Source organism: Geotrypetes seraphini, chromosome 8 (genome assembly GCF_902459505.1).
Source record: "Geotrypetes seraphini chromosome 8, aGeoSer1.1, whole genome shotgun sequence".
In the NCBI taxonomy this organism is placed as follows: domain Eukaryota; kingdom Metazoa; phylum Chordata; class Amphibia; order Gymnophiona; family Dermophiidae; genus Geotrypetes; species Geotrypetes seraphini.
Window position 1 is genome coordinate 120,683,164 of NC_047091.1, and position 27,678 is coordinate 120,710,841.

Below are 27,678 nucleotides of genomic sequence, written 5' to 3' on the forward strand. Positions count from 1 at the left end.
TTTTAACAAAATACTACTTCTTTGACGTTCTTTCAATAAATGTTATTGTGAATATGAGAGTCTACCCCTCCTACTTTCAAAAACAGAGAATGGGAACCATAGGTTAGGCAGATTGCTTAGGGTCAGGATGCTTTGGTGAGACAGAGATTCCAGTACACTGGCATAAGCTAAGAGATAGGATCTATTCTGCTCATGGATGACATATCCATCTATTTGTGTGCAGGGGTCCCCAAACAAGGCTTTCAGAGGGTCTCGGAAAGAAAGAACCAAAACAGAAAGTCTTTGACTACAAATATTGTAATAAGCTCCAGGTGACAGGGACAGAAATTGCCTCAGTCCTCACTGGCATTTATTCGTCTACACATAAAAAATACAGACATTCAAAACTCAATTTAAAAAAATATATAAACAAATCCAGGTTCAGACTGAAAATGCTCAGGGAAACTGTCACACAGAAAGGACTATTACACAAGAGGGGATGTCACAAGAGAAGGATGCCCTGTCAGAGGGGACAAGTAATCCAGACACACTTTAAGCCATTTTCTTTTTATTTTGAATTCATAGAGTCTGAATGGTGAAGAAGTCAGGGGCAGGAGTGGGCTCTGGCCAGACACTCTGTCTAGATTCCTTCCTCTTCCTCATAAGCACTTCAGGATATAGAAGTTGCAGGCGGTGCCCCTAGGACAACTGCACAGTTTGCCGATGCGAGCCCCTTTCCTCACAGCACACTGTTCTCCAGCATCACACTAGAAGAAAAGGAAGAAACAGGTCACAGGGCAATCAAAAGAGGAAAGAAGGTAAACTGCTCCACAATCAGCCTCTTCCCAAACTTTCAGGACCTGGACCACCTGCAGAAGAGCAAGCAGATTTTCTTTCTCTTGGCTCCTGCAATAGATGTTTTCATATGCTCCCAGAGTATATTTCACATCACTAAAATCATAGGTGAATGCAAGGGTTTTACAGAAGTCTCATCAGTTACCCTGTTCAATTTCATTCAAATTTTGAAAACATTCTTTTCTTTCCTCTCCTCCTCATTCCATTTGTCTTCATTCTCTTGCCTCTTCCACTCTCCATACCTCTCTACTTCTCTCTTTCCTATTCCTCTATCCCTTCTGGAGCAATACTTCACTCAGGATCGCTGCTGGCAGTGATGAAGGAGAGTCACAACAACACTTTTGTCCCTTCCACTGACAAGCGATGGAAACAGGTTATGACTGCTAAACGTATGGTCTGTCTGTCATTCCCTTATCAAATGTAATTGCAGCAGATAATAATGTTCTTATAGAGACTATAGAATCTAGGAGCAGGCTGAGACACCTTTACCTAATGAGAACCATCTTATCACCCCTGGCATTTGCAATCATTCCTCCCTCCCTCCCCCCCCCCCCCCCCACATACACATATAACAATATCTAAAGGCTTGAGTTACCGAGGGCAACCATCCTAGCTTCTTCTCCAGAGAAGGCGTCCGTTTACTCTCCAGTTTCTTCAAGACATCCTGCAGTGCTTCAATCTGCAAGGACCAAACAGACCTGAAATTTCAGAAGCACTCGAGAGTGCCTGATGAGTAGGGAGACATTCAGGCACTGCATATATATCACACCCATGAATTATTGCAATGAATTATGTAATGTGTGCATCAAGTCATACAGGCACTGTGCAAAATGATGTCAATAGAAATATTGAATAAGATTTCAGTTAAGAAACACTGCTGAATTATGCTTTCAGTTGGGTTATCTTTGCACAGCAGAAGCAACACAGGCACAAACAAATACACATAAACACTCGCACACCCACATAGTTATGCATACACATATGTACACGCTGATTTATATGCATACACACATCCACCCATCAGATATACACATGTACACATATACAACACATACACACACTCAAGCACTCTTTCATACACATACACCCTCAAATGCATGCAGACACACTCACACATGGGCACAAAAATAACTGGTATGCACAAGCACACTCAAATACTCATCTCTTTCTCTTGGGTTGAATTCCTAACGTTAGAGCAGGGTGGGCAACCTCAGTCTTCAGGCCCCAAGCTAGTCAGGTTTTTATTTAGGATTTCTATAATGTATATATATGAGATATATTTGCATACAACGGAGGCAGTGCATACACATATATCTCACACATATTCATTGGGGAACTCCTGGAAAAAAAACGACTGAGTTGTGGCCCTTCAGGACTGAGATTGCCTATCTCTGTGTTGGAGCATAAAGATTAACATGCTAGGCCAGACCAAAGCCCCATTAAGTCCGGGATCCTGTGACCAGTGAGTTACTAGGAAATACGTTTTAAATCCCAAAGAATAGATCCATGTCAAGCTATGTTAATTTCCAACTGAAATTGATCCTAAGAAGTATAAATATTTCGCATCATGGCTTCAAACTGCAAATTTTTGAAAGCTTCAGTTGTTCCCTCACTGGGCTGGGGCCTTAATGATTTTCAAACAGCTGTTGGTAAAACATGAACTGCTGCCTTTTCCCATATAAATGAACTAAGATTGGCCGGAACTGCTGGTAGCAACACTGCAGTAACATGCAGTTACTTAATAACGTATGGTAACAACAAACTTCCCCTTCTTTCTTCATTGCAATTTGCAACTCACGACCTGTTTCCACCGTCATCTAACTTCATTTGATTAGGTTAGTAATATTCTGGATACAGAAACCCACTGACACACACAGGGTGGCTGGGGAATAAAACAGAAATGTAACAAGTGCAGACAAGAAAATTCTGAAAATCCTTCTAGGATCTATATAACCATAACTCAATCTTCTGTATTTTATAGCTTCACTATTATTTCTCCCTAATCCCAGGATCTATTGTGGTTACGTGTTAGCTAAACACGTAATTATATTGCGTTCTCTAGAAAAGGAAAAACCGAGAAAGTTGACGCTATAAATCACTTGTATAGGTTAAAAGAAAATTACGTTCAGAAACAGGCAGTTGAAACTAAATTCTTCTTTCAATGTATGGAATATTTCTAAACATTCTCGTTTATCTATGGATATTTTGAATGTTCTTTCTCCTTTTCTGTTTCATTAATAAGTTAGTTAGACGGCCATTTAGGTAGGATATCTTGTAGGGAGACTTCTGTCTTTTACTTTATGCATTTTACTGGGGGGGGGGGGGTTCTTTTTAAATGGATATTTACTTAACTACGCTGGGGGAAGAGCGGAATATTTTAAATATAATTAAATTAATGATAATAACGGAAGTATTCATAGGTTTGTTTTCGGGGGGGGGAGGGGGTTAAATAACACGCTCGTATTGAGTCAAGTGCATGAAAGAGAAATAGAGTATTTCCTGATTATTCCTGGATGCTTCCATATAGCACATGCACAGCCTGTGATGATAATGAAAGTTAATTTAAAAACGGATAAGTGACTCTCGAAGTAATGCACACACTTCTGATATGGAGTGGGGGGAAATTCTGCCGCTTTCCCAAAACAAAGGCATCTAGCTATATCTTTGGCATGACAGATTTTTATAAAAGTGAAATAAAAGGACGCACTTTGGGAAAGAAAACAGTCTCTAAAAAGAATGTGTGTTTTATTGTTGGGGGGGGGGGGGGCGAAATGTTCTTACCAGCTCTTTTTCTTCTTGACTTTTATTGGCGCTTTCTGTGGACCTGCTCTCCAGGGATCCCTCGGAGGTAGCCTGTAGGCAGAACAGCGAGTAGGCGAGGCAGAGAAGCGCTAGCCGGCAGCTGGCCATGGTGCTGAAAGTCACTGGCTGACTGCCAGACACTGCCAAGAGTCCTGCTTGCTGTTTCCAAGTCTGGGCCACCTCCCTTTATATTTTTCCGTCATCGAGACGCTGATGACTCCCAGGGCCCCCATTGGTGAACTGCTTGTCATCCATGTTTTCCCTGGAGAAAATATGCTGACTTTTTTTTTTTTTCTTTTTTCGAATCCTTCTTCCCACAGTTGCACTTTCCCGTTCCTTGGTGCTCAGTGGTACATCTGTTCCTTGATGTTTTAGATTTTTCATGTTAGCCTGGAAACGGAGAAGGAGACAGCATCCTTTCTGAAGTCTTGACAGTTTTGTACAGGAGGACCAATTTATTGGAACATTTTGGGTGAGGGTAGGAGAGAAGTGGGGTTGTTATAATTTAAATGAAGGCCACAAGAACTGGCTATGACTGCCGTCCACGTATTTAAGTATAGACCATAATACAGTAGCATCATGAAAAGTAAGTAAGAGAGAGTGTGTGTATGTTAATTATATAGCTAACCTTGATTGTAGTGAATAAAACCTTCCTAGTTCTCTGAAACAGAAAATTCCTCATTTAGGCCAGAAACCCAATAAAAATACAATATAAAAGTTTTGCTTGGTTGCTGAACTTTTAACCTAGAGAGTTTAGTGTCAATTGGGAGAGTAAATGGTGTGGGGAATAAAGTAAATGTATAATGTCAGATTCCATCCCTCCACCCCGTGTTCCTCACAGAACCTTCTTTTTATTTTTTTTCTGCCTTTATCTGCTTCATCTGGGTCATTAAGAGTAAATGATCCTATATTCTGACACTTGCGGATGGAGGAATATGGTGTGACTCTCTCATTTAAGAAGGGTCTACAGCAACCGTGACTAGAAAAATTGCTTTATTAATCTGAGCAAACAAACTGCTCTCTACTGCGGCTACATCTCTAAGCAATGTCAAAACCCAATGTTTACAGAGCACCTGTTTTATAAAGAGGTCAGTCCTGTAGAGAAAAGCCAAGGCTTGTACTAATTACCAACCCAAACCAGGAAGGAGCAATACATCTTTTGGAGTAAGAACAGTGCTGAGCCAGATTAACACTAATAATTGGCAATTTCTCATGTGGTAGGTGCTATTCTATAAACAATGCACCTAGCATATATACTTGAATATAAACCAAGATTTTTGTTGGCCAAAAAAAAGCATCAAAATTAAATCTCAGTTCATGTTTGGGTCCACCCTCCCTCTCCCATAGCATCCAGAATACCTGCAATTCCCTCCCTAAGATGTCTTGCTGTGGCCAACTCTGGTCCTAGTTCTCCCTTCCCCCAACCCCTCCCCCCTCTTAGAACTCCCATGCCATCCCTCCCATTGTATGGTTTATTAAAGATGAAACCCTGCTCCTGGATACACCATAGGCCCCTTCTTGAGCCAACCTTACAGCCCTGGTGAGCAGAAGCTGGAGAAATCCTCCTATGCTCCAGCCCATGTGGTCTCTGTACTGAAAATGGCTGCTGCAAGTTTCAGCATATAGGCAGAGCATAAGCATATCATGGGTGTGCATCCAAGTGATGCACACAATTTATAGAATACTACCAGTTGCAAGTATTGCAGGCGTTGTTATTATACACACCCATTTATACCAGTCATTGACTTGTTCTAGGTAAGCATGCCTAACTTTAGGCCTGCCCTTAAATCATTATTGAATTAGTGCTGAGCACCTCTGTGGCACCTAAAATGAGACAAAAAGGAATTGCGAGCGGGAAGTGGGATAGAACATGTCAACCTTGGAACAAACAAATTTTATTCATATAAACTCAGGTTAAAATACATATACTGTAAAAGTACATATATATAAAGTCCTACATCATGGGGTACCCATAAGTACATAGTTGTGATATTCCTAGTTGTAGAAGACCCTACAACTAGGAACATCACATCTATGCACTTATGGGTTCCCCATGATATAGGACTTTATATCTATGCACTTATATAAGTATTTTAACCTGAGTTTATATGAATAAAATTTGTTTGTTCCAAGGTTGACGTGTTCTATCCCACTCCCCACTTGCAATTCTTTTTTGTTTGACTTCACGTGGGGTTTTTATTCTTTCTTTTTTTTTTGGCCTGCATTGATATCTAAAATGAGACATAATTTTATAGAATTGTTACCATAGCTTCTGAAATGTGATATGATGGAGATTAAATGTATGCGATCTAAACTTCTTAGGGTGGAGGAGCCTTTCTATTCTCCATTAGAAATGCTGCCCTCTGTTAGACCTAACTAGCAGCTGGTCTCTCTGGCAGGCAGCACACTCTGCAATAACTAAAAGTTCTAGAAAGGCAAACACTCACAATAAGGCTTGCTTGGCAGATTATCCAGGGGATTTATGAGCCCCAGTATCCAGACAAGTCACATGAGTATTGTCATCTATTGAGATTATTACAGACTTCTGTAACTTGGCATGGGGAAAATAGATCTAAAAAGCTAAATGGGAAGCTTATGTGATCTTCTACCCAAGATGAGAGAATACAGAGGTCTAGGCCCCTCTTTATCTAGCTACAGAGCTTGGCTGACAGCTTCTTGCGATCCACACATTGGGCAATGCTTCAGTGCAGCATGCTCTTGACAAGTTCTGCATATTAGCAAGAAATTGCTTGTGACCTAGTTAGCTGATGCAACCATTTCACATTGATGAACTTGCGCAGAGATAAGGACCTCTGGTTAACTTACCCCAGATACTGCAGTGCCTGGGTCCAAAACTTTCCTGAATTCCAAGAACTGCATCTTCAATGACTTAAAATGGACATTTTTGTGTTTGTGAAGTCATTATGTCCAGAACAAAATGAATTAACTTTGGAGCTATGCCCTTGTCTGAACCATATGAAAGAGACTTTCCTACGGATCTAGGGGACATCATCCAATCCTAAGCTGTCACCATCTTGAGATCCTTTCAGGATGTGAACTCCATGGCACTTAGGGCTTAATTTGCAGAAAAAAAGGAAGTGGGGCTAGGAAAGGTCTGGGTGGGCCAGAAGCAGGAATAATAGCAGAGGGGATGGATTAGGAATTACAGTACCTGTTCTCTGCTTTGCTCCAGGCTCATAACCTACCCTCCTCTTCCCTACAGGCTGCTTGGAAGGAAGGGACTAGAGCAGTGTCCTTCCTTGCTTCTCTAGAAACTGATAAGTGGTGGAACTGTGTTCCAGGCCATTCCCCTATAAATTAAGCCCTGACTGTACTCCTCTGCTGCAAGTTCATTTGTAGCTGAATATTGCAAAAACTGAGGTGCTTTGTATAGGTCAGGAGAGAGAATTATCATCCTTTCCATTAGAGGTGTTGGGTAATGTGGTGGTGGCTGTACTTCAGCAACACAGATATCTAGGAGTTGTGTTGGACTATACCCTTTCTTTTAAGCTGCAGGTGAAGTCGGTAGTCTCTCATGCTTTATTTAAACTTTGTTTGTTACATGATTTACGGGATTATTTGTCAATGAATAATACCTGTGTTTGATTATTGTAATGCCTTGTATCTGGAATTTCTGAAATATATGGTACAGGTCTTTCAATTGGTGCAAAATGCTGCTGCACATACAATTGTGTGGACATTCAGATCTGAACATATCACACCTATTCTACAAGAGTTACACTGGTTGCCTATCAGTATTTGAGTTGAATTTAAAGTTCTTTGTATTATTTTTAAGCTGCTGAAAGATGATTGTCCTGTTGTTTTGGGGGTATCTCTTCTTATCCCGAGGAGTTTAGTTTTTGCCATGTTTAGTTGCAGCTTGTTTTGTGTCACCCAGGTTTTATTTCTGAAAGGCAGCCATGTAGTTTTGAGGTTGGAGCATCATGGTTCAAGCCAAGCGGTAGGTACAGTTGTATGTTGTCAGCGAACAAGTGAATCTTTATTTGGTATTTTAAGGTAATGTCTGATATAGAGATTGACAAGCAAAGGGCGCCCTGCGGTATTCCATATTTTATCAGTTTAGGTCACAATAGAGTAATTTTAGTAGGACGCTTTGGGTTCTATGATTCTGGAACAATGAGAACCATTGGAGTGCTTGATCCTTTATTCCAATGGTTGAGTCTGGCAAGGAGGCAGTGGTGGTCAATGGTACTGAAGGCCTACAAGGACCAGTAGTCCATCGATCCCTGTCTGGTATGTTCCAGCAGTCATCAATAATGTCTGCTAAGACCATTTCCATACTGTGGAATTTTCTGAATACTGATTGGTAAGAGGAAAGGGCGTTTTGTCAACAAAGGCTAGGAGTTGTGATAGTATAGTCTTTTCAAGGATCTTGGAGATGAAGGGGAGGTTGGAGACTGGTCTGTATTTGCTGTGTTTGTTTGGGTCTAGTGTTAGTTTTTTTAAAAAGATTTGTCTGATGATTGCTGATTTCCAGCTTTGCAGTATTGTTTCTGATTGCAGGGAGGAATTAATTAGTGGTAAGATATACCTGGTAGCAGACAATGCAGCTGTTATCATGTTGGGTTCCTTATACAGCACCTGCAAACTCAAAAGTTAATGAAGCAGTGTACACTCAGATACCATAGCTATTTTACTAGTCTCTGGAGGGGTCACAGTAAAAAAAAAACCAAACCCCAAAACCCCCACACACAAAGAGCTGAAATATGATTTGGAACTAGGATCTCCCTGTTCTAACCACAAGGCTACTCCTCCACTCCAGAGAGGTCTATTAAGAAGTTAATTTAAAAAGATTTTAGTACTAAGAACATCCATAGTTCCTGAAACAGTCACAGAGCCCAGTATCCTTTGTCAGTTTCACATTGGGGATGGGGGATAGAAACCACTAGGGATTAAGAAGGTGTCCTGCCTTAATCCTTCCCATGGAGAATACTCAATTAGAGCACCTTTCTGCAACATAGAGTTACAGGTCTAAATAACATTTATCTTTTTAGACATAGAAGACCCTTACTCTTCTGAAATCAGAGTTGGGCATCCTTATTTTGACTCCACCCTGGACCTGCCCAAAACATACCTAATCCACAGCCTCTTGTGGTACTAGTTTTAGATTTTCATATCTTGACTTCAGGATTTAGACATCCATACAATAAAGATATCGAAATGATAGTTCTCCTAGGACAAGCAGGATGAGTCAGCCACATATGGGTGTTGTCCCAACTGCTCCCAATTGGCGGATAAGCTCTCCAATAGCTCAGAGAGAATTTTTTTTTTCTCTCTCTGAGCACGTGCAGTGCCCGGGCAGAGTTTCTAAAATAAGTCTTTATCTTCTGTAATAAATAATTCTAGATTCGCCCTTTGCCAGTCTTTCTGTTTATGGGTTTATAGTTGTTAAGCCGAAGGGATAACAACTGTCCAAAAGATTTGGGAACTTGGAAAGCGTGTCCTCAATCTACTGTAAATCCAACTGACGAGCCTTCAGTGTTATGAGCTACATCGAATCTCAGATGAGAGACAAGAGGATGCAGTGGCTCATTTCTCCAGACACAAGTTAAGATACTCCTGCTCTACAAAACACATGCATAGTTTTGCCACTGCACCTCATTCTTACCCTATTATACAGCTTACTAGTCCAATATCACTATACCTCCGCCCCAGCTTCCATTTTGCCCCTCATTCCTGTGCTGTAACAACTAGTGATGAAATTCTCTAGACACAGCTCTGCCAAGATCCCTCACCACATCCTACAGCAGCCAATTATTTCCCTCCCTCTCCTAGAGTTCTGCAAATGCACCTTATTTCTTCCCTTTAGCATGGTCTGCTATTCAGTTTCTGAAATCCTTATACATACAGCTCTACCTATGCATCTCATTCCTGCCATGACATTTCCATTATTCCAGTACTAAGCCTCAAAAACAGCACTGTAAACACAACTCACTATTTCCCTGAATTACATGTTTCAATGTTAATACTGATAAACATCCCCCCCCCCAACAGCAGTCATGCTTTGTAAATATTTTCCCAACACTTCGTAGCATTTACAAACACAAAAGTGGTTAAATCACCCTTAAACATCCCTACAGAAGGTTAAAAGGTCTTTAGGAGATAGATTCAGAGTTCAATTTAATAACAAAACAGAAAGAAGACACAAACTTATTACTGAAAATCTTCATTGCTTTGCTGAGTCTGCCTAAGTTCTAATCCCCAATCCCCAGCCACTAACTTCAGGAGCAAATACATTCAGAATAGTGTCTACCAGAGAATGAGTTCATCTTTCTGGAACCATTGATAGTCAATTCTGGTTTACATAGTGCTCCCATTTTCTGACATTTGGAAGATATGAGCCATTATCAGCCGACTTGTCTTCATGCCTTCCACAAACCATCACCTAATAATGGCAGTCAAGGGAAGGATTGCCACTCATAGATACTTCATGAAGCACCTTTAACATAAGTAGTCTCATCTTTCTCTCATGACTGATCCTCACCAATACTTTCAGGAAATCTTCAGGCTACTGACCCTTGCACTCTTCTTTCTACCACCGTCTCCCTCCTCTTCTCAAACATGCTATGTAAGTCTGTCAATGAGGCATTCTCTCCTCTGCTCTTAATACCCTTGCTCCTCCCATGTCAAAGTTCTGTAAGGCATGCCAAACCCCAGCCCTGGCCATCCTCTATGATTTGCTACTTATGTTCTTGTGCCAGATCTGTGAAACATCATTGGCTGAAATCCCACACTTATGCCAACTTTGTGCACTTCTAATTCCTGCTCACCTCTTCCCAATCTGCCTTTTTGCTTTGAAAACAAGACTACTACTCCTGCTTGACTGATTCTCTTGGATCCAACCTGCACTCTCTTTGCCAAGCTCAACTCTCTACTTAAAGTGTCTTCACCTCCAACTCCTCCTTTGCTTTCTCCCCAGATTATGGCAGAGTACTTCCAGGACAAGGTTCACCAGATAAACCTTGAGTTCTTGATCAAATCCCCTCTACCTCTCCCACCACAGTCCACTCTGCCAACCCTCCGCTGACCCCTGCCACCTTTTCTTCCGTCTCTGAAAAATCACTGAAGAAACTGCACATTTTCTTTCCTCCTCCAAACTCATTTCCTGTTCCTCTGATCCCATCTCCACCCGTTTACTGGTCACACTCTTTCCTACTGTCATCCCCTCTATCTACCATATCCTCAACCTATCACTCTCCAATGCGACTATACCCGATGCCTTCAAACATGCCGTAGTTATGCTGCTCCTCAAAAAACCCTCACTGGGCTCACCTGCCCCTCCAATTATCACCCCATCTCCCTATTCCCTTTCTTATCCAAGCTACTTGAGCATGTTCACTGCCATTGTCTTGACCTTCTATTGTCTCGAGCTATCCCAAACCCATTTCAATCAGACTTTCACCCTCTTCATTCTATGGAAACTGGCCTTACTAGAGTCATTGGAGACCTGCTCCTGGCCAAATCCAAAGGCCTCTATTCTGTTCTCATCCTCCTTTATCTATCTGCAGTGTTTTGACACTGTAGATCACCACCTACTCATCAATAAGCTGTCCTCGCTTGGGTCTCAGGGTTCTGTTATTTCATGGTTTTCTTCCTATCGTTCCTGTTGCACTTTTAGCATAAGCTCTGAAGGATCTTCCTTCACCACCATTCCACTATCGGTTGATATATCTTAAGGCCCTGCCCTGGGACTCTTCCCCATCTACACGTCTTCCCTTGGTGCTCTAATCTCCTCCTAGAGCTTCCAGTATCACCCCTATGCTGATGGCTCGCAATGCTACTTCTTTACAACTGAAATTTCTATGGGAATCCAGGCCCGGGTCTCAGCTTGCCTGTCTGATTTTGGTACCTGGATGTCTTATTACCATCTAAAACTAAACATGGCCAAGACTAAACTCATCTTTCCTCCTAAACCTGTCTCTCCCCTTCCTCTGATCTCACAGTGGATAACACTCTCATATTCCGTCTCATCGGTTCACAATCTCAGAATCATATTTGACTCATCTCTTTTCTTCTCTTCACATATCTAGGACGCCAAAACCAGTTGTCTCTTTCTCAACATTGATAAAATCAAGTCTTTCCTTTCTGAGCACACTGCCAAGACCCTCATTCACGCTCTCATCACCTCTCACCTGGACTACTGCAACTTGCTTCTCGCACGTCTTCCACTAAGCCATCTCTCTCCCCTTCAATCTGTTCAGAATTCTGTTGCACGTTTTGTATTCCACCTGTGTTATGCTCACTTTACCCCTTTCCTCAAATCGCTTTACTAGCTCCCTTGTCTGTTTCGACAGTTGGTTTGTTATATTAGGACTATGAAGGATTTCTCCTATGTTGCGATGTCTTTGAAATGCAAATAAAGGGTGCTCAGGCATTTCATCTAGCAACTGGATCACATGCCATTGTCTAAGGAATATCTGTTTTATTTTCATAGAGAGTATAGTAAACTTTTGTACATAAATCAAATCAGTTTCTGGAAGTTGTCTCTTCATATGTAACAATAGATCTCGATTAGCATATTTTGCTCTTAAATAAGCATTTTTTATAATATGTCTGGGGTAACCTCTCTGAGAGAATCGTTGCCAGAGTTTCTTCGCTTGTATTTTATAATCGTCAATGGAAGAACAAAGATGGCGGATCCTCAAAAATTGGCTAGTAGGAAGATTAGATCTCAATCCTTGTGGGTGGAAGCTGTGGTAATATAAAAAGCTCGCTCTATCCATTGGCTTCCGATACAAAGAAGAAAGTACATAATATCTTTCAAACTTCTTTGTATTGGAAGCCAACGGATAGAGCGAGCTTTTTATATTACCACAGCTTTATGCCTCACTCGAAAGGGAAGTAGATCCCTCAATGGCCAGAACATCTTCCCCAAAGCAACGCTCCATTCAGGAGTTCACTGGATCCCAAGCTGGAATCGGAGGGCAGTCTGCTGTTTCTTCGGTGGGTGGAGCAACCGAAGAACTGGACTTTGAACTATCAATTTCCCCTCCGGCAGCAAAGGTAAAACTTTCCGTTTCTCAACAATCAGTCGTTAACACTGTTACTCAATCGCCGTCATCTTGGAACCCCTAAGTATATTCATTTTTAAGCTCTTCAGTAGCTCTCCTATCTCTCCTTATACTCCACCCCGGAACTCTGCTCTTCAGGTAAGTTTCTTGACAGTACCCTTCTCTACTGCCAATTCCTGACTCTATCCCTGTATGCCCGGAACAATCTACATTGGGCTCCATCTCTGGCAGTATTCAAATTTATGCTGAAAGCCCACTTTTTTGCAGCTGCCTTAAGTTCTAACCCAATCAACTTGTAAAGCACCCATACCTGTTTGTCATTCCCTCTATAGTCCTGAGCAACCTGTATAGATTCACCCTTCTTGTCCTGTATGACTATCATAATTAGATTGTAAGCTCTTTCGAGCAGGGACTATCACTTGTGTATTTAATGTACAGTAATGCATGCATCTGGTAGTGCTATAAAAATAATAAGTAGTAGTAGTTACAACAGCAGCTGTGACATCTCATTCATTACCCATTCTAAGGTCATAAGAATTGTCATAATGGGGCAGACTGAAGATCCATCAAGCCCATTATCCTGTTTCCAACAGTGGCCAACCCAGGTCCCAAGCATCTGGCAGAAACCCAGAGTAGCAACAATACAGAACTGACATTGTGATGTCATAATGCCTCATTCCACCAATGCCTAAGGAGTCAGCCTCATCAGTGATATCACAATGACTTGATTATCTTATATTTGGCTCACATCAAAACATAAGAATTGTCATTCTGGGACAGACTGAAGGTTCATCAAGCCCAGCATCTTATTTCCAACAGTGGCCAACCCAGGTCCCAACAAATACTTAACTAGATCCCAAGTAGCAAAACAGATTCTATGCTGCTTATTCTAGGAATAAGCAGTGGATTTCCCCAAGCCATTTCAATAATGGCCTATGGACTTCTCTTTTAGGAAATTATCCAAACCTTTTTTAAACCCTGCTGATTTCACCAATTCTCTGGCAAACAAATTCCAGAGTTTAATTACACGTTTTATGAAGAAATATTTTCTCCGGTTTGTTTTAAATCTACTATTGCATGTCCCCTAGTCCCAGTAATTTTGGAAGGCGTGGACAAGCTATTCACATCTACTCTTTCCACTCCACCCATTATTTTATAGACCTCTTATATCATGTCACTTCTAAGCCATCTCTTGTGTCAATTTTCAGCAAGGGAATAGGCAACTGCATATACTCTATAGTCAGAAAGGGCACTAGCATAGAGAGATCTTCATGTTGCCCACTTGTGTGTATGTCTTTTCCATCACTCCCTTTAAGGTAGAGACAGAGGGGTTGCGACTCCCAGTTCAGATCAGTTGAGATCGCAGGATACAAATAACTTCTTTTAACTCAAAAGCTACTGCAGAAAGAAAGCAAGGCATGCAGCATGTTTTTTATGTAGCTAATCTAATTAAACCAGAGTGGGATTGCTGCCTAAGAAAACTGGCCACTTTTATCCAGCAGCAATAACCACACCCATTATTCTCCTGTGGCAGGCTCAGCAGCATAGGTTATAAAATTCTATACTAAATTTGCAATATGTTATGGAGCCCATTTTAGAATAGGTGGGTGGTACATGCAAAAGGCATACACAAGCCCATGCTTTCATAATGCCACTCTTTACATGCAAGATCATAAAGGCACATGCACTGGCTAATCACTGAAAAGACTGACTCCTCATTAAAGGGACAACAGGGAACAGATTTGGATTAAGGTCAGATGCCAGAGGGATGGAATGATACAATCAAATGGAACGCAATTATTGAACTTCAGTTTGTCAGTATTATTTACATGTTGCAGGGTGTACAGATTCACAGAGGGCATGGTCATATATAGTGCAAAAAATTATATTGGATTCCCGATTCTGCCCAAGATTACAAGTATATATTTTTTTAAAATCCAGTTTTTGCACCTCTCCTGGAGCATACATCAGTGTCAGTAAACTGCTTGTTTTGGCCAAGTGATAGAGGGGCAACCGTACCAAACTTTCTGTTTTCAAAAATGACCCATATGTACTTTTGTATCAGCTAGTGCTGGTACATTCAAGCTTCCAAATGAAACTTTTTTTCTTGTAAAATGGTTATTGCCAGCTTACTCCCACCTATATATATATATATTTTTTTTTTAATAGGTTCTGTGATGAGCAGGACTTTGGAAATAGGCATTCTACTTCCAACCCAGATTTCTTAGAGAAAATAGCACTTAATATTACTTCATATACATAAAGACCAGTTTTTCTTCTGCTGTCTTTTCAGTAACTTTTTATTTTAAAAATAAAACATTTGCCAATCATTGCTGTATGTCTAAATTTTTTTTTCTCTATTTCATGCACTCTCTTTCCCAGCTTATTGTTTTCCCATTTCTCTTTCATTCATTCCTCCCTCTCCACAAGCATCCATTTTCTCTATATTCATTTTTACTTTTTTCCTCTCCCATTCACTTGTATCTGATAACAAACCGCCCTGGCTTCTCCAAGGATGGATCTACCAGTAGATGATTCTGTGTTTGATACTTGAATGCCACAGCGTCAGCCATGATCTCACGTGCTTGCTGCTTACTGGGGGGACCTTGGGAGTTACAGTTCAAGCCAGGCAGCTTGCACAGTAAATACAAAAGCCTGCGGCCTGGGCTGGATGGCTAAGGCTTTCAGGTACAGACAGGAAATATCAACACAAAAAAACAGAGTAAAACAAAACAACTCTGAAATGCTAGGGGAAACATGTTATGTGAATGGAAAATCAAGAACCCACAGCCTAAAAGAACTCTAATTATCCAAAAAAAAAAACCAAACCAAACAAACCCATAAATTTAGGTAACTAGTATTTAGTGTACTCAGAAAATGTGGAGACTGACCTGGGTCAATAGATTTGGATTAGTCTCTCTCAATATTCAGTCATTGCACACAAGGTGTGAAGAATGTCCATAAGTACCTATATAATTCAGAACAATGATGGGCCAGTGGGAGATGGAACAAATTAGTGCTTACATGCAGAGAGCAAAATTGGTGGCAAGCAGGCTGATAATGGTGAAGGTGAAAAAGCAGCAGATAGGGTCATGGCCTTTTCCTGTAATTCCATAGAGGCTGAGGCAAAGGGAATTAATGGCCCTCATATTAACTCTATATTCAGGCATAAACCATGGAATAAGAAGGGGGAGGAAGCAATTTTCTTTGCTCAATCACTTTCTCTGTAGAGAGGCCCATTCCAGCAACTGACAAAAAGGTAGCAAGATCTCAACACCGGTTGCAAAACTAAGGCCTTTGGACAGAACAACCCTCATCCACAGAGAAAATTCTTGCTTCCATCACATCCACTCCACAGGCACTCCAACTATCAGACCTTTCTGGTACAGTAATATAGAATTTCTTTTCTTTTTTTTATTTACCTTGCTCAAGCGCTTTCGTTTGTGGCTTGTATGAAAGTAATGCCCTGGAATGGGTATCACATCTCAGCTGATGTGGTATAAATAGGAGGATATAGAACATAAAACAACAGAATAGCACAGCTCACAAACCCACCTCCCCCCTTGCAGTTCCACTTTAAAAAAACCAAACAAACAAGGATAAAGGTATAAGAAAGTAGCAATGGCTCTGGCAGCGGTTGAAAGAGGAGCTGCGGATCGCTCCTGGGCTTGGATCTCAGAAAGGATGAGTTGCTGCAGGTCCATCTCCATGGGAGAGATAATCAGTCCTGAAAACACAAAAGGGATAGGAGCAGTGGAATGAAGGAACCAAATGATCTGCGAGTTGGTGTGGGTTGCATGCCTGCTGCCTGTGCTGGATTTACCCGAAGGAGTGGACAACACATGTGGGGAAGACGAGAGGGGGAAAGACAGCACATTTTGCATTTGTACTGCCAGTACTATAACAATGCAATAGAATGTGTGCATGCATGGATGAAGCTTGTAAGGTTGCTGCCCATGCTGCTCCTGTGCAGTGGTGGGATACTAGGGGACACAATCACGCACCTTTCTTAAATGTGTTCTTATTTTCGTCGAGACCCTTTTTTGCACGTGGTTCTTAGAGCTTCAGCCCGTCCTTGCTTCAGTCCCTGAAAAACAGCACAACTCTTTTTCAGCACATCACAAAGAGAGAAGAGGGAATTATTTCCAAAAGATCCTGGCACGAGACAAGCTTCATTATGCATATAATTAACCCATTTGGAAACATTACAAAAGCAGCTGTAGGGATAACCTAATGAAGATACAAATTGTGACTATAAGACAGCTTCAGGGACACACTTACATGACTAGGATTGCTAACCTAAATCAGTGCCTTTCTTTCCCTCCCCCCACCCCAATCCCCAGATCTGCTGCATTCCCTTCTGCTTTCTGCACAACCTCCACCACTGGGTTCAAGCATGTAGATGAAAACTTCTCAGCTGCAGCAAGCAATAGGATTTATTCCTAGCACTTCAGCGGGGATCAGTCACACTAGCAGCCTGGGCAAGGGTGGGGGTGGTCAGACTGAGGGGACTGCTCTCTTCTAGAGCTTACGAGCAGGACACAGCACTGGTAAGAGTATTTCGGTTCCAAATGAAAACTACTGCCTGGTTAGCTAAATATCAAAGCCCAAGCATTACCATGTAGAAGCCGGTGTGGTAGCCAGTCATGTACCATGCCATCAGCATGCAGGCCAGGGCATCTTCATCTGGCGCCACTTCTTCCTCATCATATTCTTCCCATTCTGTGTTGAAGAAAGGGGGAGGGGGAGGGAGGGGTGCAGACTGCAGAAAGGAGAGAAGACAGCGGCAGGTTAGGAACCAGGATCATGAGGAACAACAGCATACTGTCCCAAGACAAAATAAAAATCAGCTTTTATGCTGGATCTGGAAGTGCTGGACATTCACTGCCTGCTGTTCAGAACATGGTCCGTTCACTTCCAGATACCTGTTGCTGTATGTACACTATGTTCAATGCCTGCATACACACCCAATCCACCACAACAGATTCAGTTTTAGCCCTGCTACACCCCAGCATCTCTTAGGTCTGAAAAGTCTCAACTGAAAATGCCTGTCTTGCCCATAATGATGAAGTAAGAATCCTACAACAGCAACTTGGTACCCCCTAGTGGCTGATGCAGAGAATACAGCAGGAGGTTAGCAGCTGTTTTTATGTGTGGGTGGCCCTCCAGGAATTCTTTTAAACAAAAACAAAACAAAGTTAGTTTTCTTTATGATTGGTAAGTAAGCCTTCTCAAAAGTGCTGCACCAATACATCTTATTGTTAAAAATCCTGAAAGTGGGAAAACACCATCTTTTTTTCCTAGAGCTTGTAATACTTGTAAGAGGGAGGGGGAAGAGGTACAGTAGTGTGCAAAAGTCTGGAACCACTTATGAATTTTGCATTCTTTCAGCTATCTGACATTTTAATTGCTTTGCTGACTCTATAGATTTGTCAGTGTACCACATTATAAGGGATATATTTGGCTATTAGAATCAACTTTAAGATCACTTGTTTCTAACTTTACAATTTTCTTTCTGCTGGAACATAGCTACTATAACTTTTACAGATTATGCTTCAAACCTGGATCGGGTCTATCCAATCAGGAGGCTACTTTCATCAGCCAATCATAGTCCAGACGTCTAAGTAACAGGGCAGCTAAAAAAGCATATACTTTCTGAATCAACCATGAACAAGACTCAGAACCTGATGTTGGAAGAGTGTGTTCATGTGTCAGTGATGAGCGAGGATGAATTTTTATGCCACTGGATCACCAGCAAAATCAGCTGCAATCACAGTGTGGTAGTGAACAATGTACGAAAGAAAAAAGTAAAATTAATCTGCTCTCTATAATATCCTAAAACAGCTTACAGTATCCAAAATTATTGAAGATCCATCCATACAAACTAAACCTAGCGCACAAAATCTTGCTGATTATTTTATAAATAAAATATATAAAATAAGAAGCAACATTAAAATAAATACAAATTTTAACCAAGAAGAAGCACAAATACAAACAATACCTACTTCCAAATGCACAAATTTCATTATACCCTCCATTGAGGATCTTAAATCTCTTCTAGGAAAAATTAACACAAAAGGAACAGATATTTATACTATTTCCCCTTTTATATTGAAATGACATTTTTCTTTCTTTGGCCCTTTTATCCAATGCATGATAGAATCAAGCTTAACTATAGGGTACATTCCTAAAGAATGGAAAGAAGCTATTATAAGACCAAAAATAAAAAATCCCAAAGAATCAACCTCGGAAATATCAAATTATCGCCCAATAGCCAATTTGCCATTCCTCACTAAATTAATAGAAAAAGTCGTTTTTAATCAGTTAACTAACTTTATTGAAAAAACACATATACTACACCCAAATCAAACTGGATTCAGAGCAAATCACTCAACCGAACACTCAATGATAGGACTTACAACCAACATACAATACCATTTAGATCACCATAAATCAATAATTCTGATTTCACTTGATTTATCCGCAGCATTTGACACTATAGATCATCATTTACTAATTAACAGACTTTCTTCAATTGGCATTTCAGGACAGGTGCTAGACTGGCTTAAATCATATTTTCAAGATCGCTCAGCAAAAGTAGTGTTTAATAATTCAACATCTAATAATTTCACCAATTCATTTGGAATTCCACAAGGTTCAATTCTTTCACCGCTTTTATTTAATATTTTTTTGGCTCCTCTACTGACGCTTAGTCAATCTATTGGATTTTCTACATTTGCATATGCAGATGATATACAATTGCTTCACCCTTTAAACCCATTAAACTCAAATGAGATAATATCCATAAATAACAAGTTAACACAAATAAGCCAATGGCTTAAAGATAATATGTTAGTGCTGAATCCAACAAAATCTTCAGTGATGTTTTTCCCGTGGAAAAAAGATCTCAAAGAACAATTTTCATCTCAGATAATATTAAACAATATCCCCCTTCAACAAGTAAATAAAACAAAAATCTTGGGAGTAACCTTGGACCAAGAATTAAGCTATCATAATCAAATTAGTACAGTTGTCAAAAACTGTTTCAACAAATTGCGACTCATCAGATCAATAGCAAAAGTTCTTAAACCAGAAGCACTTAATATTCTCATCTACTCCCTAATCATTTCTAGGTTAGATTATTGTAATTCTTTATACTGCGGCATAACTCATAAAGAAATAAGAAGACTACAAATAATACAAAATACAGCTATAAAAATTATAACAAACTCAAAAAAATATGATCATGTTACACCTCTCTTACAAGATGCACACTGGCTACCTATTATACACAGAATTACGTTTAAAATCGCATTATTAACATTTAAAATCCAACAAACACACGAGCCATTATTTCTGGACAGATTACTAATCCCTTACTCTTCATTAAGGACGCTGAGATCAACGCAACAAAACCTACTAACTATTCCTTCTTTAAAAATAATTGGGACAAGAACAACTATATTTTCTGTACAAGCACCTCAACTGTGGAACAATTTACCTATTTACTTACGGAACGAAACATCACTAATCAAATTCAAACGAGGTCTGAAAAGCATTCTTTATAAAGATGCATTCAATACATAGATAGTAATCGTAATAAACACAATACTTGTTCTTTAAGGAATTAAATGAGCAGAACATCAACATAGAAACTATAAGTGTTTTTAATCTTAATTCTCTTTTTTTTCTTTTCTATCAAATTATCATTAATATTAATCTGGATCTTCTTACACTCTTTATATTAAAATTTTTCTAATATTAAACCGATTAATTATTCCTAATATTACACCTCCCCTACCCTTATGTACAAACCTTAATTGTTCCCTTTTTTTTTTTTTCCTTTTTTATTAATATTATAAATTATTTAAATTGTATTTCCACCTTTTACCTACATGTTTCAATTTGTATTAATAGAACATAATGATTAGTCTGTATTTTGTCTTATTTGTATTTGTTATCCCTGGTTTCTATTGTACATTACAATTATGTAATACGCATTGAAATATTTGATATTGCGTAAAATCAAAATTTAATAAACTTGAAACTAACAGGTTCAGTGGTAGAAAAGCTTCGGTCCAGTCATCCATGTGCACTAACATTACACCAAGACTGTGCACTTTGACACATTTCATTGCCCAATCGCAAGTTGGCCTCACCTCAGCTACTGCGTGATCAATCAGACGAGTGTCATGACAGTGTCAGCTCATCAACAGTTCGTCGCCAGTGCCTGCAATTTGGTCTGCGGGGCTGCAACACACACAAGTCACTGATGACTGACACCCAAAGACTAACTAGATTGAGTTGGTGTGGAAGCACTTAAATTGGACAAGTGAAATATGGGAAAAGATGCTTTTCAGCAATGAAAGCATCTTCTGCCTGTTGGTAACCAGGCCCACACCTACAGTCATGTGAAAAAATTAGGACATCCCATGAAATAGTCAGTTCTTTCTTAAGAAATGTTCACATATCGATGCCAAATCTTTTTTTTTTAATCTCTGAAAAAGAAAGTGATGTAATTGCAGGTAAACAACAAAAGTTTTCCTTGTTTACTCATGAAACAAAAGATATCCACAAAAATGTGTATTCTAACTGAGGAATAAATTAGGACACCCCCCACATATCCTCCCACTTAAAGTGGCTCAAATCACACACAGATGTATCACATCAGGTGCACATGATTCGAACATCATTACTCAGCATTTTGAAGGAGATTTGGCCTACCTAAACCTCAAATATTTAGTTTGGTGTGTTCATGACTGCTGCGATGAGAGTGAACACCATGGTAAGATCAAAAAAGTTGTCTGAGGCCTTCAGAAAGAAGACTGTAGCAGCTTATAAGTCTGGTAATGGATTTAAAAAGATTCGAAATAATTTGACATCAGCCATTCCACGGTCTGGAAAATAGTGTACAAGTGGAGGACTTTCTAAACAACTGCCAATATGCCCAGGTCTGGCCGTCCAAGCAAGTTGACCCCCCCAGAGCAGACTGCAAGATGCTAAAAGAAGTCTCCAAAAACCCTAAAATGTCATCATGGGACCTACAGCAGGCTCTTGCTACTGTTGAGGTGAAAGTGCATGCCTCTACAATCAGAAAGAGACTGTACAAATCTAAACTTGGATGGGAGGTGTGCAAGGAGGAAACCTTTGCTCTTTAAGAGAAACATCAAGGCCAGACTGAAATTTGCCAGAGAGAACGTAGACAAAAACCAGGACTTCTGGAATAGTGTTCTATGAACAAATGAGTCTAAAATAAAATTATTTGGACACCAGAAAAGAGGACATGTTTGGTGTACACCAAATACAGCATTCTAGGAAAAGAACCTCATACCAACTGTGAAGAATGGATGTGGAAGTGTCATGGTTTGGGGATGCTTTGCTGCAGCAGGACCTGGCCACCATGAATTCTACCATGAATCAGAGGGTGCATCATGCAAGACCATCTGTAAGAAAATTAAAGCTGAAGCGGAACTGGATGCTGCAACACGACAATGATCCAAAACATACCAGTAAATCCACCAAGGACTGAAAACTAAGAAATGGAGAGTCGTGGAGTGGCCGAGTCAAAGACCTGATCTTAATTCCATTGAGATACTGTGTTGAAACAGGCTGTACATGCAAGAAAACCCTCAATCATCTCACAGCTGAAAGAATTCTGCATTGAGGAGTGGGCCAAACTTTCCTCAGACCCAGGGCAGGATTAATTCATCGAGGGCCCCTATGCAAACAGGGCCCCCTGCCCCCCCTCCCCCCACCCCACCATGCGCCTAGGCGGAAACAGGAAGCTGTGTCAGAGGGAAGCTTTGGGCAAGCAGCACCGCTTGCACAATTACAGTTCCCGTTGCCTTTCTTACCCACGTTGCTTGCTTGTCTTACTTTCCATCGATGGGGGGAGGGTTGCGTTGCCGATTGGGGTGGGGCCCGCGTTGCCGATCGATGCTGGAGGGGCCCATAGCCGGTTGGAAAAAACAATGTTGATGCCCTCCTTCATCGGGCCCCCCTGACCATTTCAGGCCCTAGGCACGTGCCTACTTGGTCTATTGGTTAATCCTGCCTTGCTCAGACCAATGTCAGACTCTGGTAGATGGCTACAAGAAGCGTCTCACTGCAGTTTCAGCCAAAGGGGGCAACACTAGCTATTAGGGTGTCCTAATTTATTCCTCAGTTAGAATACACCTTTTGTAGATATCTTTTGCTTCATGAGTAAATCAAGGAAAACTTTAGTTGTTTACCTGCAATTACATTACTTTCTTTTCCAGAGATAAATTAAAAAAAAAAAAAAAAAAAGATTTGACATCGATATGTGAACATTTCTTAAGAAAGAACTGAATGGGGAGTCCTAATTTTTTCACATGACTGCATGCGAGGAGATTTCCTGGAGATTAGTTCAAGCCTGAGTGTCTCAATCTCACTGTGACGCAACCTTTGAAGGTCATGGTCTGGGGCTGCATTGCTGCCAGTGGCATTGGGTGTTTGCACACCGTCAATGGATTGATCAATGAGACCAAGAACATCACAATACTGCAAAAGTGTATGATGCCATCAGCTGTTTCCAGGCCAATTCCTGTTTCAAGATGACAACACACCTTTCCATCGCTCTAAACAGGTGATCAACTGGAAGCGTCAGAACAATGTTGAGTTAAATCAACTGGTCTGCCCAATCTCTGGTGTCCTGGGAGATATACAAAAAGACATCCAACATCAAAATGTGAATTAATTTGAGTCAATCATTGGATCCAGGTTGCACTTTGTCACCCATGATCACCTCATCAAACTGGTTCACTCAATGCCGACATGGTACAGACAGGTGATCATAAGAACATAAGAATAGCCTTACTGGGTCAGACCAATGGTCCATCAAGCCCAGTAGCCCGTTCTCATGGTGGCCAATTCAGGTCACTAGTACCTGGCCAAAACCCAAGGAGTAGCAATATTCCATGCTACCAATACAGGGCAAGCAGTGGCTTCCCCCATGTCTTTCTCAATAACAGACTAAGGACTTTTCCTCCAGAATCTTGTCCAAACCTTTCTTAAAACCAGCTATGCTATCTGTTCTTACCACACCAAATACCGAACCATCACTTACACACAAAATGGCTTTTTTCAAGACCACCTACATGAAGGATAGATGACACTCGTATGTACTTTTTTGACCAGTGAAGTGCATTACTCGATTTACATAGAAAAACAATACGGCAACTTTAACAAACTCAGAAAAGAAATTTAAGGCCAAGCTAGAATAAAATGCCTCCAGATGACTATGGAGTCAACCCTTGATGTTTTTCCCAAGGACAAAATTATCACTTTAAGTGATATATGGTTAATTGTTAACAGAATTGAGTCTTCTTTGCAAAACAAGGTTTTGAAATTGTATCAATTTTCCTCAGATGTAACTGTTAAAATGAAAGAACTTGATGATCAAATAACAGTTAGGAAATAAATTAGATAAATTGGATAAGTCTGTGGGTAATTTACATAGTACGGCTCTATCTAATATTAAAGAAAGTGTACTATTTCATGCCAAAAAGGAAAAAATGGAGTATGGAATCTTTGTTTTCTGAATTTCCCGATTACATACTTTCTATCCCCTTTGGAGCTAGTAAGAATGCATATGAGGGAAATTCTGCAATATTCTGAAGAGGATAATTTTCAACCTATTGTGTTCCGAAGGCTTCTAGGGAGGAAGGTGTGGAGGGGAAAATTGATAAATTAATTTCTCCAGATAGCTTAGATCTTAGTTTCTTGAATCATCTAAAGACACAATTACAAAGCGTGCTACACTTTTAGTAGTCTTCAAAAACGGAGATAGAGAAACAAGCCGATTTGAAATTATATTTTACAAAAAACAGGCTCTATTTTGTGGCCAACGAATTCTTATATTTCCTGATGTCTCTAAGCAGACTCAAATGAAAAGGAAGCGTTCCTAGCATTTAGGCCTAGGGCCTTGGTAGTGGGTGCAACCTTCTTCTTAAAATTTCCATGTAAATGCCTTATATCATATGCAAGTGATAAATATGTCTTTCTAGACCCAGTCCAGTTAGGTTTTTTAAAAGATAAACTGGTTCCAGCAAATTCCTAGATTTATTCTTTCCCCCTTTTTTAGGGAGTTTTTATTTAATTTCCAACTAGGGAGGATAATTGAAGAAACGTACAGATGTATAAATGCCACTTCTACTTGCTTAGAAGTTAAAGAAGTTTAAAATATTTTTCCTATATTAATTACTTTGCTAAACGATGGTATTGCCGGCTAGATGATGTGGACTAGATTACTGTTGATTTTATTTTCCTTTTTGTAACTTTATGTTTATAGTTGTAATTGGATATTCCTGAGTTTGTTACAAAATTTGTAGCAAATGAATTAAAAAAAAACCCCAACAATAAAATGCCAATTCTAGTAGTCAAATATATCCCTTATAATGTGGTACACAAACAAATCTATTGGGTCAACAAAGAAATTCAAATAAAATGTCAGAAAGTTAAACGAATGCAAAATTCACAAGTGGTTCCAGACTTTTGCACACCACTGTAGGCCCTGCAAATAAGTAACTTGATCCTGCATGACACACAAGAACTACTGGGTAAGCATGTGATTTCATTGTTAGAATTATGGGGCTGAAGCAAGAGACATGGGTTCAAAACCTACCTCTGTTCTTGGCACTCTGATCACAGGCAACTCTTTTTTCTTTCCCCTTACCTTACAATGCCTGTCATTTGGTATAAGTCACGCAACACTGCTATACTGAAAGAGTTACTTACTGGAGGCCAGTTGTGCCAGGCCGGCACATGAGCCCGCACAGATGGAGGTGGCGGAGGCCAGAAACAGTTCTGAAAAGCAAAAATGAAAGCATTACTAAGGGCTGCAGAGAGTACATAATCTTGGCTGGAAGGTTTGGGGTAGATAATCATTTTCAGTCTTATTTCAGAAACTGATGCTTCTAACCCACAAAATGAGAAAACATTTGCCATTAAGGCTTGCAATAGGAGAATTAGCTTATATTAGCGAGTCCAAGGAACATTTGCCACTTGCTAATGGCCACTACATGCTGTGCAGCTTGGAAGGGCCATAGAGGAGGACAGATTACTTACCTTTGTGTGTGGTGGAGGGGGCAGAGGTGCCGGTGGTGGTGGCGGCGGTGGAGGGGGAGGAGGTGGAGGAGGGGGAGGAAAAGAATATATCCAGTCTGATTTTTTGGTTGGTTTTCTCCAGCTCCGTGAGAACTCCTGAGAAGAGGCAGAGCTTCTGCACAGCCAATCTGAATCATCTTCACCCTTGTAAAAGAGAAACTGGTTCACCAAAACGTCGCGCCTGCCTGCGACTGACAAAGCCTCCCATGCCCCTTCTGGCAGTGCCAAGGTTGGATTTCAAAGAAGCTCTGCCACATGGCAAAGGGCTTTTCATTCACTGTTGCTATGGTGGTGACAGCATTAGGAACTCAAACAAAATTTATCATCTGGTAAGTCACCTAAGCTCCCTGTGCATCGAACCTACCCTATCAGCTGTGGGGCAGAACACTTCAGGTGAGATTCTCTGCATTGTTCCTGTACACACTGATGACAGCACCTAAACATAAGCTAGTGTTATAGCAGGGTTTCACACCAGGGCTGCATGTTCAGAGCAGGGCTCTGCCAAGGGTGGAGATGTTGCCACACTCACCGGTTTGCCAGCCCTGGTGTCCACTGTGCCACGGTTGGGAGGCCGCAGGTCTGCCAGGTTTTGCTGCTCCTCATTCTCATAACCCTCGTACACAATTATGCAGGTGCCTGTGGCACTGTTCACAGATTTAACAACAGCTGGATACACCTGCCCATCCTCAGCCCAGACAGCAGAGCAGCGATCCCCCACCTTCCACTGAGAGAGCAAAGGCAGAAATACAGGGTCAGCAAAGTCCCATTAATTGCCTTGTTCCCCAGAGACCATATTTCTGAGTCTTAAATTAAGACATTCAGAGAACTTTGAGTAAAGGAGAGAAAAAACCGGGTGGTAATTCAAGTGAGCCCGTATTCAGAGAAGCCAAGGGCTGGTCATTTAACCTCTATTACCCCAGGTAAAAAAACGTAAGGCTATGAGCCCACTAGGGCCAGTACCTGCATAAAATAAATGTAAACCACTATGGTTGTACCACAGAAAAGCGGTCCATGACTCTTTGATGTGAATTTTATAGGGAGGCTGCTTGGATTGTACAGTGATTTCTGAGAAGAGAATGAGGATAGCAGACAGAGTGAAGCTAGACAATTTTCCAGGTTAAGAGACTAAGAAAGCAGACATGTTCAGGAAAGGAGGAGATCAAACCACAGCTTCCCCAGAAGCAAATCAGTCAGTGAACATGGCAGGAGAATGTAACTCAGGCTTAGAAGGGCATCCCAAAATTTATTCTCAAGGAATGTGTGAACTCTCCATTAGTCCTTATTCTCTCTGCTGCCCTCACTCATTTGCCTGGCTACAGAACTGCCGTCACCACCTCTAACCTTACGACCTGGCCCCAGAGCTGCCAGTACCGCACTTACCCGTCTGGTTCCAGAGCTGCTGCTGCTGTCATCACTGCTGCCCAATGACACGATCTCTTCCAAGTGGTGCTTTTCCATATTCCCATATCCGTCATACTCTACCATGCACGTGCCAGCCTCCAAGTCAATAGATTTTACTTTTGCTGGGTACACACATCCATCCTCTGACCAGACCACACTGCAAGAATCACCCACCTTCCACTGCAAGGGAAAGAGTGGAGGAACAGAAAAGTCAATTGGTGGGGCTTCCAGAGGGGTGACAAAAGACAAGCGTTCACATCTTATGACTTGCATTCTTCTCCTCAAAAGCTCTGCCTCAATTGGTTTTGTTTTTCTTTTTTTTTTTTAAAGATGCCACCAACCACTTTGACATTTTTTGCTACTCTGTGCTACACTTACTACAAGAGGCAGTCACCAGGTTGCCATGAAACTTTTTGCTTGTCGTTTCATTTACGTTAACCAACAGTGGAGTTGAAAGGGTAGATGTGAATCACTTGTTTTCTCT

General features: G+C 40.8%; 2 protein-coding genes across 7 annotated transcripts in view; both read right to left on the reverse strand.

The window, feature by feature from the left end:
- Window positions 1-295: 295 nt before the first annotated feature.
- Window positions 296-3,783, reverse strand: LOC117364642 (cocaine- and amphetamine-regulated transcript protein-like). Its single transcript, XM_033954064.1, has 3 exons — window positions 3,616-3,783; window positions 1,430-1,513; window positions 296-746 (listed from the first exon to the last, which is right to left on the reverse strand). Exons 1-3 carry the CDS (start codon window positions 3,742-3,744, stop codon window positions 639-641), a joined length of 321 nt encoding a protein of 106 aa, XP_033809955.1. The 5' UTR covers window positions 3,745-3,783; the 3' UTR covers window positions 296-638.
- An 11,167-nt stretch (window positions 3,784-14,950) lies between these two features.
- Window positions 14,951-27,678, reverse strand: part of LOC117366210 (survival of motor neuron protein-like) — a 72,541-nt gene continuing 59,813 nt past the window's right edge. For 3 of the 6 annotated variants that reach the window (XM_033957441.1, XM_033957442.1, XM_033957443.1), the window contains 7 exons: window positions 27,174-27,374; window positions 26,323-26,517; window positions 25,755-25,937; window positions 25,425-25,493; window positions 17,287-17,430; window positions 16,673-16,755; window positions 14,951-16,395 (listed from right to left, as the gene is read on the reverse strand). In XM_033957441.1, the coding sequence (XP_033813332.1) occupies window positions 16,690-16,755; window positions 17,287-17,430; window positions 25,425-25,493; window positions 25,755-25,937; window positions 26,323-26,517; window positions 27,174-27,374 (858 nt within the window). In that variant the 3' untranslated portion in view covers window positions 14,951-16,395; window positions 16,673-16,689. The remainder of the gene's footprint in view (window positions 16,396-16,672; window positions 16,756-17,286; window positions 17,431-25,424; window positions 25,494-25,754; window positions 25,938-26,322; window positions 26,518-27,173; window positions 27,375-27,678) is intronic. The other 3 variants (XM_033957444.1, XM_033957445.1, XM_033957446.1) reach the window with 3 other exon arrangements.